Source organism: Hyperolius riggenbachi, chromosome 8 (assembly GCF_040937935.1).
Source record: "Hyperolius riggenbachi isolate aHypRig1 chromosome 8, aHypRig1.pri, whole genome shotgun sequence".
Classification (NCBI taxonomy): Eukaryota; Metazoa; Chordata; class Amphibia; order Anura; family Hyperoliidae; genus Hyperolius; species Hyperolius riggenbachi.
Window position 1 is genome coordinate 208559407 of NC_090653.1, and position 14671 is coordinate 208574077.

At 44.9% G+C, this 14671-nt stretch overlaps 1 protein-coding gene across 1 annotated transcript in view; it reads right to left on the bottom strand.

Annotated features, from left to right (window-relative positions):
• Positions 1-14671, bottom strand: part of ADGRD2 (adhesion G protein-coupled receptor D2) — a 463372-nt gene that overhangs the window by 378946 nt on the left and 69755 nt on the right. Inside the window, exons 9-10 of the mRNA XM_068247950.1 lie at positions 10863-10974; positions 7076-7134 (exon numbers count right to left, since the gene is read on the bottom strand). Of these exons, the coding sequence (XP_068104051.1) occupies positions 7076-7134; positions 10863-10974 (171 nt within the window). The remainder of the gene's footprint in view (positions 1-7075; positions 7135-10862; positions 10975-14671) is intronic.

The window sequence follows — 14671 nt, forward strand, 5'->3', positions numbered from 1 at the left end:
GCAAGTGGGGGAAGCTCAAGAGGACAACGATCAGCGTGATGATGATACCAACATCAGGCAATCTGCCTCAGGAAACGCTGGTCCTCCTGGCAGCTATGCTGAAGAAGAGGACGAGGAACAGCTGGAGTTGGAGGAGGACTTAGCGGTGCACGTTGGACTTCCATGATTCAGCGGGAATGGACAGCAGAAGAAGACGAGGAAGAAGGTGGGCGACGGCGTGATGCTGGTGATGATGATGAGGGTGCGTCAAGCTCAGAAGAACATGATGAGGATTCTGTTAGGACTGTGGCAGACATGGCTCAATTCATGCTAGACTGCATCGAACGCGACCCGCGCGTTGTTCGAATTCTGGACGACGTGGATTACTGGGTTTATACCCTTCTGGATCCACAGTACAAAGACAATGTTCCCAAACTCATTGGAGAAACTGTCAGACAGGTCAAAATGGAAGAATACCAGCAGGCCCTTGTGGAGACATTAGAGAGGAGATTGACATCCTCCTCCTCTAGCCAGTTCCACGCCGACAGACTGACTTCCGCAAACCCAGGACGAGGAGGGGAACAAAAAACGCAAGCTGCAGCTAGTGCCCACAAGGGAATGGTATCGGCAGTGTCCTTGGAGTGGCAAAATTTTCTGACACCCATGCAGCAGCCCACAGAACAGCAATCGCCCAGTTCCACCTACAACACCGCTCGCCTGCAGAAGATGGTCAAGGACTACATGTCAGATGGCGTAGCCGTGTTGAACAATCCATCTGCACCCTTCAACTATTGGGTCTCTAAGCTACACACCTGGCATGAACTGGCAATGTACGCAATAGAGGTGCTGGCTTGCCCGGCAGCCGGCGTTATGTTGGAACGCTGTTTCAGTGCTGCCGGAGGCATCGTCACAGATCAGCGTATCCGCCTCTCCACAGAAAATGCAGACCGTCTGACTCAAATTAAAATGAATTAATCCTGGATTGGAAACGACTACGCAACACTCCCGGACCCCAACCAAGTAACATGAACAGTGAACATCTGTGATGGGTTAGCGTTTCCGGTCCCTGTTTATTGAACCTCTCATCTGTATTACATTTATGACTGCATGGCGGCAAAATGCATTGCTATCCGCACGCTTCTTGTACTCATGCAAGGCCTGGGTTGCGCCTCAAAGCGTGGCCTTCTCCTCCTGCGCCTTCTCCTGTTCCATCACGTGTGCTGCTGCTGGGTTAGCGTTGCCGGTCCCTTTTTACGGAACCTCTTATCTGTATTACATTTATGACTGCATGGCGGCAAAATGCATTGCTATCCGCACGCTTCTTGTCCTCATGCAAGGTCTGGGTTGTTGCGCCTCAAAGCGTGGCTTTCTCCTCCTGCGCCTCCTCCTGTTCCATCACGTGTGCTGCTGCTGGGTTAGCGTTGCCGGTCCCTTTTTACGGAACCGCTTATCTGTATTACATTTATGACTGCATGGCGGCAAAATGCATTGCTATCCGCACGCTTCTTGTCCTCATGCAAGGCCTGGGTTGTTGTGTCTCAAAGTGTGGCCTTCTCCTCCTGCGCCACCCTCCTCCTGTTCCATCACGTGTGCTGCTGCTGGGTTAGCGTTACCGGTCCCTTTTCCTGGAACCTCTTATCTGTATTACATTTATGACTGCATGGCGACAAAAAGCATGTTACCTGTGCAAAGAAAAATGACATTTTCTGCATTTAAAAGACAGTTTTTCCTTTGAAACTTTACAATCAATTTTCTCAAAAACTATAAGCTCTTTTTCAAATATTTTTTTTCCTCTTGTACCCACTCCCAAGGTGCACATACCCTGCAAATTTGGGGTATGTAGCATGTAAGGAAGCTTTACAAAGCACAAAAGTTCGGGTCCCCATTGACTTCCATTATGTTCGGAGTTTGGCGCGAACACCCGAACATCGCGGCCATGTTCGGCGAACGTTCGCGAACCTGAACATCCAGGTGTTCGCCCAACACTAATGCGGGCTGCAGTACAAAGTGTCCCTGAGTGCTGGAAGTGATAATCTGCGGGCTGAAGCTGGATATCAGGGAGTGAGGAGGTAAGCTGCAGGCTGCAGTACAAAGTGTCCCTGAGTGCTGGAAGTGATAATCTGCGGGCTGAAGCTGGATATCAGGGAGTGAGGAGGTAAGCTGCAGGCTGCAGTACAAAGTGTCCCTGAGTGCTGGAAGTGATAATCTGCAGGCTGAAGCTGGATATCAGGGAGTGAGGAGGTAAGATGTGGCCTGCAGTACAAAGTTTTCCTGAGTGCTGGAAGTGATAATCTGCAGGCTGAAGCTGGATATCAGGGAGTGAGGAGGTAAGCTGCAGGCTGCAGTACAAAGTGTCCCTGAGTGCTGGAAGTGATAATCTGCAGGCTGAAGCTGGATGTCAGGGAGTGAGGAGGTAAACTGCGGGCTGCAGTACAAAGTGTCCCTGAGTGCTGGAAGTGATAATCTGCGGGCTGAAGCTGGATGTCAGGGAGTGAGGAGGTAAGGTGCAGGCTGAAGTACAAAGTGTCCCTGAGTGCTGGAAGTGATAATCTGCGGGCTGAAGCTGGATATCAGGGAGTGAGGAGGTAAGCTGCAGGCTGCAGTACAAAGTGTCCCTGAGTGCTGGAAGTGATAATCTGCGGGCTGAACCTGGATATCGGAGTGAGGAGGTAAGCTGCGGGCTGCAGTACGAAGTGTTCTCCGAGCGCTGGAAGCGGCAGCAGGCACTACAAGCAGCCGCTTGGGGCGCTGTACATGTCACCAGGCACAGCTGCGGCCACCCGTCGGCCGCCGCTGCTATGTAAACACATTTTCCATCATAACTTATTGTTTGCAGAGAAGAGGACAGACTCGGGAGATGCAGAGGCAGGGAAGCACTGCACAGCACTAGTTACATGATAATCTGGGGGGGGGGGGACGCCACAGGTTTTCTCGGTCGGAGTGACAAAATGGCTAGAAACGCCCCTGGGAAGCGGTAATCTACGGGCTGAAGCTGGATATCAGGGAGTGAGGAAATAAGCTGCAGGCTACAGCATGACGTGTGCCCCAGGAGTCAGCAAGCTGAAGCTGGGGAGAGAAGAACAGAACATGGAGGCACATAACTGCCAGTTATGGTGGTAATTGTGTGTCCATGCTGAAGCAGCTCTGCTGCCTGTGGCCCCGGGGAACTGAGCTGCTTGTGCAGAATTCGGGTAGTCCGGCAAACTGGGCTGCAGCAACTTGCGTCCCTGGAGTTTGCTGCTTGTGTTTTGTCCCCAGAGCATCAGGAGCAGGAGTTCAGAGCAGGGAAAGGCATGTGGGTAATGTGTAGGTGAGGGAAAGACCAATGTGTATTAAGAATTTTTTATGCTATATATATGTATGCCTATTTATTGGCATTGCCATTAAAAGTTATGTTTTATGCATAAGATTACTAGGATATGAAACACTAAATTTGTATTTTGTTTGTTTCTGATCTATTGTTATTGTGGTTATACTAGTCACCCTTATCCACTTGTTCCCCTCCTTTCAATTATTTGCAATGGTGCCTGTTTTTTAATATAATTAATATTCTTATGGCAATTTTTGGATCATGTTGACCTTACTTAAATATTATTTATCATAATCAGGTATAATTACTGGCCCCACCCTTCTCCTATTTGAGTTATTTAATGGTTTTTAATATGCTGTGTATTGTGGAATTTACAATAAAGACACATGAATTTGAAACATGATCTAGGCTGGTGCTGATTTAGAATAGTTATTTTTCTTTAGAATAGTTATTTCTTTCTAATGTTGTAACGATTAGATGTTGTTTATCCTAAGCACATCCAGGAGGGCTTATTATAATTGGTTGTTTGGTGCTTTTCCATTTTATCTTGGCAAATTACCCCTTAAAAACTGCTTACATCTTACTTCAGTGCAATTGGATTTCATGAAATCTAATCAAAAGACTGGATTCTTTGGAAAAATCCTTGATGCTTGGAAAAATGTAGGGCAAATAAAGAAGACAACAGAGGCTAAGATGGATAGACAGCCTATGTGAAGCTATGAACATGCCTATGCAACAGCTGAAAGAAGCTGTGATTGACAGAGACCTCTGGCATGCAGAAGTGCATATGGTCACAGAGTTTAGATTGAACAAATCAGGAGGAGGAATATTAAAGATTATATTTTTTTTATTATAATGCACTATTGATCCTTTGCTTGAAATAGATGCAGAATTTGAAATGTAATTCACAACTAAGGTATATTTTGTATTTATTTTGTGGTGGGTTTTTTATGTGTTACTTGCATCTATAAATGAAAACATTGAAAAACTAAAAGCACAAACAGACTGCAATGCACGATGTACTAAAACAAAAGGTTTGTTTCCTCTTGTTTTTGTTTTTACATGAATACTCTTCTTTCTATACAAATTAACTAACGAAAAGGTTCTATTGAAAGAGAGAAAAATACAGTAATCTTAGAAGTTACTGGAAAATCACAATAGAAAACAACAGTAGATCACCCCTTCTCCACCTATTGTAGCTCACATCACTTTCTCTTACAGAGAGAGAACAAAACATAATGGGTTGCATAGAAGGGCACAAATTGAAAAACGTATTTACAATGCTAACACTTTCACTTAAGGTTGAGAATGTATATGATGTATCCTAAAGATCGTAGTGGATAAAATGAGGAGTGTGGGAGATACAGACTGCATACAGTGTCATTCCTTAGGCTTAATTGTGGTACAGACAGTGAATGGATTTCATACATATAAGACATGATATTTCATATTTCACTAAGGTCTTTGTACAGGAATGTGATTAGCTCAACTATGCATCCACCCACTGAGGAAACAAGAGAGATGAGAGGAAGAGAGATTCATATACCTCAGAGGCCAGGAAGAGCCAGATGAGTGAAGGTGCCAGCCTTGAAAAATGGCACTGCGAAGATGAGAGGGGGACAAAACTTCCCCCTCCCCCATATGTTAGTGCAGCTCAGCACATTCACCATCCCCATTAATCCAGTAGCTGGCCTAAGGAGCCCATGAATCCATACAATCACTGTAGGAAATGTCAAGATGCTATACTTATAGCATAAGTATTGCTATATTTATAGCAAGCCACACACTCACGCATGCCTCCCCTTGTAACATTGTACTGGACCAATCTTAGCAAGCGCGGGGGCAGGTCCTGTGACACCTCTGCTCTACTGCACTGATGCAAATTAACCCCTGCTCATCATCAGAGGTATATCTAGAGGGGTGAAGGCATGGCTCAAGCCTTGCATGCAACAGCACAATGGGCTCCATGCCTGCACCTGTGCTGCGCCGTCCTCCCTGCTCCCATGCCTTCCCGTCACTCAGACCTCAGATCAGATTAATTCTGTTATCTGGGGAACATGGCTACTTAATTTATACTAGTAGACCTAAGCCGCTTTAAAAACAGGCTCTAGGTCTGTGTTTCTGGGTGCGCGTGTGTTTGCGCCCACCACCCGCCGCATGCGCGCCCGCCCCGCTCACCCGCCGCACATCCGCCCGCTCACACGCCGCACACCCGGCTGCTCACTCACACGCTGCCCGCTTGACCCCCTGGCTCCGTCCCCGGCCTCCTGTCTCTGGGTCCGTGCTGCGCACATGCGCAGTAGCAAGAAGCACGGACAACGCTACACAGAGACAGGAGGCAAACGCAGGGACAGGGTTTTATTATAGAGGATATAGAAAAGAGAACAGAGAGGGAATACGAAGGGATATTTCCAAAGAAGTAGGCAACCATAACGTGTACAGAGGCATAGCTATGGTTTTCAGCACCTGGGGACAAAGACAATCCCCCCCCCCCACACCTGGACAAAATGGGCGTGGACACGCATCATAATGTGGGCGTGGCCATGGGTGGAAACAGATTGACAGATTCTGTTTAGATAGCCGCGTGTGCCCCCTTCTTCCATAGATAGTGGTGCCCCCTTCCCCATTTAGATAGCCAGATGTGCCCTCTTTAAATAGCCAGATGTGCCCCCCTTTAGATAGCCAATTGTGCCCCCCTTCCTACTTATAAAGCCAGATTTGCTCCTGTTTATATAGACTCATGTGCCCGCTTTTTCTGTTGCTGTAACGTTTCTGCACTCCTCTGCAGAGGGAGGGAGAGAAGCAGGGGCACTTCAGGCAGCCAGCAAGCTGCCTCTCACGTGTGTGGGGGTGCAGTAGCTGTGCTGAGCGCCCTCACATTGCTGCACCCGGGGACATCTGTCCCCCCTTGCCCACCCATAGCTAAGCCTCTTAATGTGTATGCAAGAAAGGATGCTGTTTTTAGAGGGGGAAGGGGGCTCTGACTTGGGGGGGAGGGCGATTTCAGTGTTTGCTATAGGCTTTATATTACACAGATATGCCCCTGCTCATCATCATTGGTTATTGTTCATCAAGCTGATATTCAAAAATCTTTATTTGTATGTATGTAGGTAGAAAAAAACAAAGTCTTGTAAAAGTAATACCTTTTAATGGCTAACTGATAAAGTTAAATAATGCAAGCTTTCTGGGATCTAGTCCCCTTCTTCAGGCATATTTCTAGATGTTAGCTGTAGTAAAACACTGATGCAGGAAAATAGCAAACATGAAGATGGCAGTTGTACTGGTTTCTGTTTAGCAGTTAGATGTCAGGTGATCAGCAGGCTGGAGCCAGTGAGCTTATGCAAGCAAACATGAAATCTAGCAGGTTTCTGAAGATAGTGAAGCCAAGTCAATCATGTTACATAAGGAGTCATGAATCCTATTCCACAATTTAAACCTTCTGTTAATGTCTTGAACATTTTCATAAATTTGTACTCAGAAATCTTTCTTGCTTGTTCATTTTTGAAGTTACCCTTAAGAATAAGTACTTTTAGATCTTGCATGCTGTGTCCTGGTTCACAGAAGTGTTGGCCCACTGGTGTGTCCATTTTACCCTCATTAATTTTAAAGCGGTGATGATTCATTCTTGTGCGCAGTTTTTTTCCTGTATAGATTCATATAGGAATAGAATCTATATAGGAGAAACAGGAAAAAAACTGCCTTTTTGTTTTTTTCTACCTACGTATATTGTTTGGCTAACACGGTACAGAAACATTTATTTGTATGTAAAATTGATGCTTGGCTTACCTGATGCTGAAATCCCAAAAGGCACAAATAGGAATTTGCTTCAACTTGCTTGATTTACTCTGTTAGACATTGAAAACTGACATTAGTTAACCAAGCTTCCAGGCATTCATTCAAGTAGTGCAGTTGTTAAATGTAAAGAAAACATGTACTTATATAATACTCTTATCCTATATGTAGTTTTCTGCAGCTTCATTACCTCCCTCAAAGGATGCCAGCCAGAATCTCAGTATGACCCGGCCTACCAGGGACAGATTTACATCTGGGGGGCCTATAGGCACAGAAGTTCTGGTGCCCTAAACTGCAAGTGTGCTGACTGCCCCCACCAGTCTATCCTTCACCTCCCCCCCTAAGGGCCCGTTCACACTGCAGGGGGGAACTCTGCATTTACCGCAACACAATGACACGCAAAATCACATGGTAAGTGCATCCTATGTTACTAATAGCATGCATTTTCGCTGTCAAACGGAACGCAACTGCATGACGTGCTCTCTGGACTGCAAATGCAAAATGTCAACCTGCTGCATTTTTCCACAGACGCAACGCAAAATGCTGACCGCAAACTTGAATTGGAAGCAATGCAAGCCTATGGGAACAGACGTGTTCATTCCCGCTAGGCTTTCCACCACACGAAAACTGCAATCCGTTCTGTATGAAATCATGGCTTCCCCGATACCGCTGGTCCCAGTAACCAGGAAGCATCCTGTTACATTTAAAAAAAAACAATGGAACTCCTCCTGCAACAGCGAAAATTCTCATTGGTTCATGTGGACCAATGAGAATCCTCCCTGTTGCTAGGTAGGATTCACATTTATTTTTTTATTTATTTTTACAAACTAACAGGAAACCCTATGCTTCCTGGTTACCAGACGAGCGGGGATGGCATGACGAGAAAAGCGGTGTAAACCCCGTGGAACGGGTAAGCGTTTGGGTGGTGACGCAAACGCAGCAGACGGAAATGGCAGGTATGACTGGGGTCAGTGAATCCTGAGCACATGTGCTTAATGCACCATTTCCACATCCACTGCATTTGCAGTGTAGTGTTAACCCAGCCTTACCCTGCAAACATGCCATATTCACCATCCTGGAGCCGTGCTGATGTCACCACCCCAGAGCATACAGAGCGGGAAGGGCGGGTTGGATGGGACTTCCAAACCAAACCGCCCATTCAGCTTTCTATGCTTCCTTGGAAGTGACCAGCCTGGCTCCTTGCATGTAACATAGTGAGCTGGATGGGCTATTGGGTTGTTATAAGTACGTTATAGTACTAAGTACCATAACTAACAGCTACATAGGAAAAACATATAGTGGATTTTATTTTGGAACAAGTGTACATTTTATTCATATTCCTATCTATATATTTTAAGTTTTAGAAATTTCTGCAACAGTGGTCCTACAAGGATTTCCAAAACTCAGACAGGTTGGAATTACTCTTCTTTATACCCTTGGTAGCAGTAGTCTGTATACTCTGTTTGAAATTTTTTTCCCATGAGAGTTACCAGTATCTCCCAGCTTGCTTCAGGAGTACTGTAATTAGTAGCACAAGATGGAAGCCTTTCTTAATGATACTTTTGAACACCTTCAGCAATTCATTGACACTTCTATCTAAAAGTTTTCTGTTAAGCTAATCATACACTGTACATTATTTTAGACTTGCCTGTGAACTGGGTGTGTTTTATATGTACTTAAAACAGGGTGTTTATAGAGAAGGTGTAGTACACCTTAGAGAAGAAAAAAAATGTATATTTACCTAGTCTTCCAACCGCAGCCTGTAGCCCATAGCTGTAGAGCATGCTACCTGCAGCTGCAGTGGTTCCATGAATGCCCTCTAAACTGGTTAATGTTGCAGGAGGGGGAAGGTATCGGATAGAAGCATTAAAAGGATGCTCAGATGGAGCCTCAGGTCGGTTTCAGACCGTGGATTGGCGGCACTACCAGAAACAGGCCTTCGAAGATTACTGTGTTAATACACGGTAATCCCCATATGGCTGACAGCCAAACAGGAAGTGACGCTCACTTGTGCTCACTTCCTGTTTCAGAAATACAGAAGTACATGTAAAAATATGCTTCCGTGCATGCACGCCGCAACGCCACCATGTACATTTTTTTAAACTCCCTAAGTTGCCATAGACTTATATGACTTCCAGTCTGCTGCACATCACCACAGGTTGCCGCAGATCCACGGGGTAACTTAGATCTGTCCTTGCATCGGGATTCGGCGAAAAACGTCACTTCCATCGTATCGCGCCGCACCATGCCGGTATGAACTTTCTTTGGACTGCGGTGGGGTGCGGTAAAAATACCACACCGCACTGCTCCACTGTGAAAGCACCATCAGGGTCCTTTCTCATTACGTCCTTTGCTCAACAGACAATCTATTCGCATCATAATGCAATTCAGCTTTATTTCAATGGGATTTCCACAATGATTTCCATCAAAATAACGGTCAATGGTTGTGGTGCAAGCATAAGTCTTTGGACTGTATGTTGCACTGTATGCATCGCATCGTATCAGTCATCACACCTTTATGATCCTACTACTGAGTTCCTTTCAGAGATGGTATTGGAAAGCATCAGCAAGATAAACACATTTAAAAGCAAGAGTTAGCACTTTTTCACAAGCAGTGGTGCATATAGGAGCAGCATCAAGCAACATTGGAAAACATGCAATGTACAGTAGAACTATCTCTCTGCACAATGTAGAGTGTTTTTAAAAGTGTTGTATGTGCACATTTGGTTAGGGAGTGGTGGTTGTTATATATCTGTACGTGACTTTAAACATATTTTTGTTGTAGAAAATAAAGAGTAATCATTTTTTATCCGAGTAGGAAGGTTTTATCTGAGTAGGGAGGGATTATCTTCTTTCTGTGTAATATTTAATTGGATATAACTTTGTTAATTAGAAATGAGTTATGTGATCAGAGGCATTAGAAATATTTAGATATACATATTTACCAATATAATCATATATCCGATGTGACTGCAGCAGATATACACAATATTTACAGGTATATATTCCTGCTGCTTGTCAGCTGAAGGACGAGGCTAAAAAAATTCTAATGAAAAATGTTATTCACCAGATTTTAAAATCCTACACATTTTGCGGTATTTAGTAGTAAAATTATTGCACGTGAGAAGATATGCGTGCAGAGCAGAGGTTAATGGACAATGCTCTTATATATGTGACTGTGGTTTCTTTTATATTCTGGAAATATATGCTGGAATTTCTTTATTATGCTGGTTAGGGCTTACAAAATAGAAGGGTGTTTTATGATTTGTATTAGGAATTAAGAGGTTTTCTACTTAATATGTAAAACAAAAAAATAGGAGGAATGATTTATAAGTCAGTTATGGACAAGATTTATTTAAAATTAGAATTAGCATATTAAATTGTTCTGTCAGTGCTGATTAAGTGTATGGTTAATATTGAAATGTACTACCTTTATGTATTACTGTATGTTCAGTTATGATGTGTCTCAATGCTTCACATATACTGCTGCTAACAATTAACTGCAGTTTAATTGAGTTCTGTATCACTTAAAAGAAATCCCTTTTTTTACTGTATTATGGCTGACGGTGTCAGTGCTATATATAGATACATAGAATAATAGCCTGTAACAACCTATAAGATTTAATTCTTGAAAGATAACACAGAGTTTCCTTCCTGAAAAGAAGAAAAGTTTAATTTATAAATTAATTTACCGCCCTGTAGGTTTTCTTTGATTAAATGTCCATATCAATTAGAAATTCAGTAAAGCAGCCCCACAGTACATACGCACATGAATACTGACCTGTATCTTATTGTCGTGCCAGAGGTAATACTGTGCAGATGTGCTGATTTCTTCTTCCCCATAGAATACAGTAGATGAAATAACAGCTGAACCCAAGTAAGTTCCCACATGCCTATAGATCAAAAACAGTATGATTATTGTTTATGACACTGCATGGGTTACTCGTGTATTCACGTATACAGGGCCGGTTCTCTCATGAAGCAAACATTTGCATCAGGGGCAGCATGTTACTGTGTGTTTACACTGAAAGCATGCAGTCAGAATAGGGGGAGAAGCGAGAGGAGGGTGAGATGAAGAGGTCCTCATTGGGGAAAAGCAGCTTGTTGTGCTGTGTGAGGAGTCTGACAGTAAGTGAGGAGGGGGGAGGCAGGAGAGCAGCTGTGTTTAATTTGCCTTTCACAGCAGAAGGGAGGAGGTGGCACTGCTATCATGACTAAGGAGGAATGGAGTAGCTGATGGTGAGCAGTTTGTTTGTCAATGATTTACAGCCAGCCAGTGTGCTTTTGTGTTGAGCTGCAGCATGTCATGTATGTGAGAACATTAAATGAAGCAGAGTAAATTCTCAGGTGCTGTGTAATCATTCCAAATCCAATGAGGGGGGCTCGTAAAATGTCTAGAACCGGTTCTGAGCGTACATCCACAAAACCTACAAACATATGTGTGTGTGTATGTGTGCTTGCGCGCGAGTGTGTGAATAGTGACTTGTACAAATGCTGATGGACAAAAATGTTTATGCTTCTATCGCCTCATGTTTTCACTCACAAAATAATGTTAAAACAAGCAAATAATTGTGATCAGCCGGTCACTATATAATGTACTTTTCTTGAATCTCAACCAGGGCCAGATTATCCCACTAATCATTCCAAGCACCTGATTGGGGCCCTGTCAAAGTCTAAGGGGCCCCATCAGCATGTAATATGGCCCTGGTATCCTAGCTGCTGGCTCCTCACCATGACTGTAATACCAGCAAGGCTCCTGTGGTCCTGCTGCAGGATGTGCGAGGAAGGAGAGAACGTTGTAGAACAGAGCTTGTCACAGGAGCCCTGGTGGTCAGACCGCAAATGGCCTTCCAAACTGTGTCAGCGCACGGATCGTGCAAACTCTGGTCGCAGTCAATGCGCAGGAACCGTTGGGAATTAGCCGCAGACAAACCAGAAGGGAGCCTGTGAGATACGGGTAATTACAACTCACACACAATTCAGGGTATAACTGCCACCACCACGGGTAGGGGCCCGTGGACCCGACTGCCTGACTGATCCTGCGAATAAAAACGGTTAAAACATGCTGTATTCTGTCTAGCCAAAAATAACCAATAGTAACGTCTCTTCAGAGGTCTGGTTCAGTGGTGTGCGTGCTGAATAGTAGGGTAGCTAGAACAACAACTGACGATAGCGTCGGTTTATTGAAAGCAATATAAATAATTAATATATACAGGCAATTATTAAAATCAACAATTATTAAAACAGTAATAGCCAGTATAAAAAATAAAAGGGAGAAAATACTTAGGGTTTGTGGAAATATGTCCTTTTGTGGGAAGAATCATAAAGTCCAAGCAAAACGGTTTCAAGTTCTGCAAAGTTCTTTGTTCCAGAGATACATTCAAAGTTCAGCAAGTTTTAAAATCCAAACAAAATGGAGGATGTCCTTTGTTTCAATTCAGACAAGATGGCCGCTAGCCATGTGCCCTTTGTTTCAGCTCCGGCAAGATGGCCACCACTTCTTCCTCACGGTGGCCGTGTTCAGGAAGATGGACAATGGAGGAATGCCTGAGTGGTTCCTTCCAAACACTTTTGAACAATGCCCACCTTTGGGTGGAGCCTCAAGTACAGCCCAGGGGTTGGACAGGGGCGGTGAGTCCCCTGGCTGGGTGCTCTCTGCCCACCAAATATGACATTTGTCATATCTCGGCTTACGCTTTCCTCACACACATGACCATCATATATTCATATTTCTCAGACTAGGCCAGTTCATATGATACCAAACTTGGGCATGTTTGCATGCCCGGTTAAAAAACAGTGGAATCCCCCGAATTCTGGTTATGCCAGTGGCCCCAATTTACTATCAAAATACTCACAAGATCCGGACCAGCAGAATGATATAACTTCCACAGCTCTCCGATGTATGGTACTTCTAAAACATGCATAAAGATCATAAGTCTATGTTTCCCTATCCTGGCTGAATGGTTCCGCTAAGTCTGCCCCCTGCTGGGATTAGCTTCCTTGGCTTTGAAAAGACTCCTGGTTTGTTAATTAACATCTGAGTGTTACCCCTCTGGCTTCATTAGCAAGTCACAGGGCACAGGCTTCACGAAAAGAACTCTGCTAACTACTCCCCTGAAGACAGCAGAGACCCCCCAGGCTGGACTGCCTGGTGTCCACAGACATGAGATTCTGATTGGGCAGCGCAACGACAACCAAGGCAGGAAGTCGATTGCGGCTGCGTTTTCTGCGCACTGACGGTTCGTCCGTCACCGAGCTGCTTGTTTTTTTAACTACTAAAGTTCTGCTCCCCCCCCCCCTTCAGTTAATAGTTTAGCCCTTAGACGCTGCTGAGCTGTGGCTGTGTGTCGCCAGGCAACAGCAGGGAGCCGGGTTCTGCTCTAACAGAAGCAGCCCATGCTTCCTGCAGCATTGCATTGCCTGTCTCTGTTCTGGCAGTTTCCCTGCACTGTATGCCCTCTCTCCTCTCATCAAAGGTATATATGGGCTTCAGCATGAATCATTAGAGGTGAGCAGGCATTTCCAGAGCAGGCTCACAGCAGGCATACCATCAGCTCCAGCTTCTTCTGAAAGGGCCTTCTGACTCTGTCTCATATTATGCGCCTCCTTCTCTCTCAGTCTCCTGTCCCAGGCAGCTCTCTGGAAGAGATGCGGAGTTCGGATCTTTTCAATGATCCGGATGATTCGAATCGGATCATTGAAAAGATCCGGATCTTTGATCCGAATCTCGGATCATTTTTCAAGGGAAGCATTCGGGGGTGAAATGACTAGCAGGACAGGAGAAGGGGATGGAGGGTGGACACACAGAGAAGGGGAGAAGATGGACAGAGGGCAGGGAGTGGACAGAGAAGAGAGGGGGGACGAGCAGCGAGCAGAAATGTTTGTTTGCACACACTACCCACATGCTGCAATCACATGCTTTACATATATTTCACCTATATGTTCATCTGTATGCTCCCAATTCCCACTCCCCAAAGCATTCTCAGAAGTAAAGTGCAGCTGTTTAGAGCAGTGCAGGGGGATCATATTGCACAGCAATCACAGTGCCTGCCCTGTCCTAGCCCAGCACGCTGCCTGTAACGTTACTGAGCTGTGCCAAAAGTTTCCAATTTGTTCACTGTGCACAACTACGGAACAGACAACCTATAATGAGCAGCACATTTCAGCCAGTATGTGTGCTCTACACATATCTGGCAGTGGCACCGATGTCCCCTCTCTCTCATCTACCTGTGGCTGTGCAAGTCTGCCTCCCCTTTAACAGAGCGATCCATCTCTGCTCTGCTTCCAGGACCCCGCTGCCTGCTGAGAGGGGGCGTGTCGCTCCTGGCCCCGCCCCCTTTGTGATCCGAATGACTCATTTTGATGATTCGGATGATTCGACTCACAAAATAGATTCGGATCAAAGATCCGAATCGTTCATGATCCGGACAACACTACTCTAGTCTCTGGCAGGCAAAGATGGTGAGAAGGACAGCAGGCAAACTCTGCCCTGTCACAATGCTGCCTTCCTTTTTCAGTAACTTTCATTGCTTGTGCACTCAATTTACACATCTATTGTTCTGTGATGCTGGAACACATACTATATTTGGA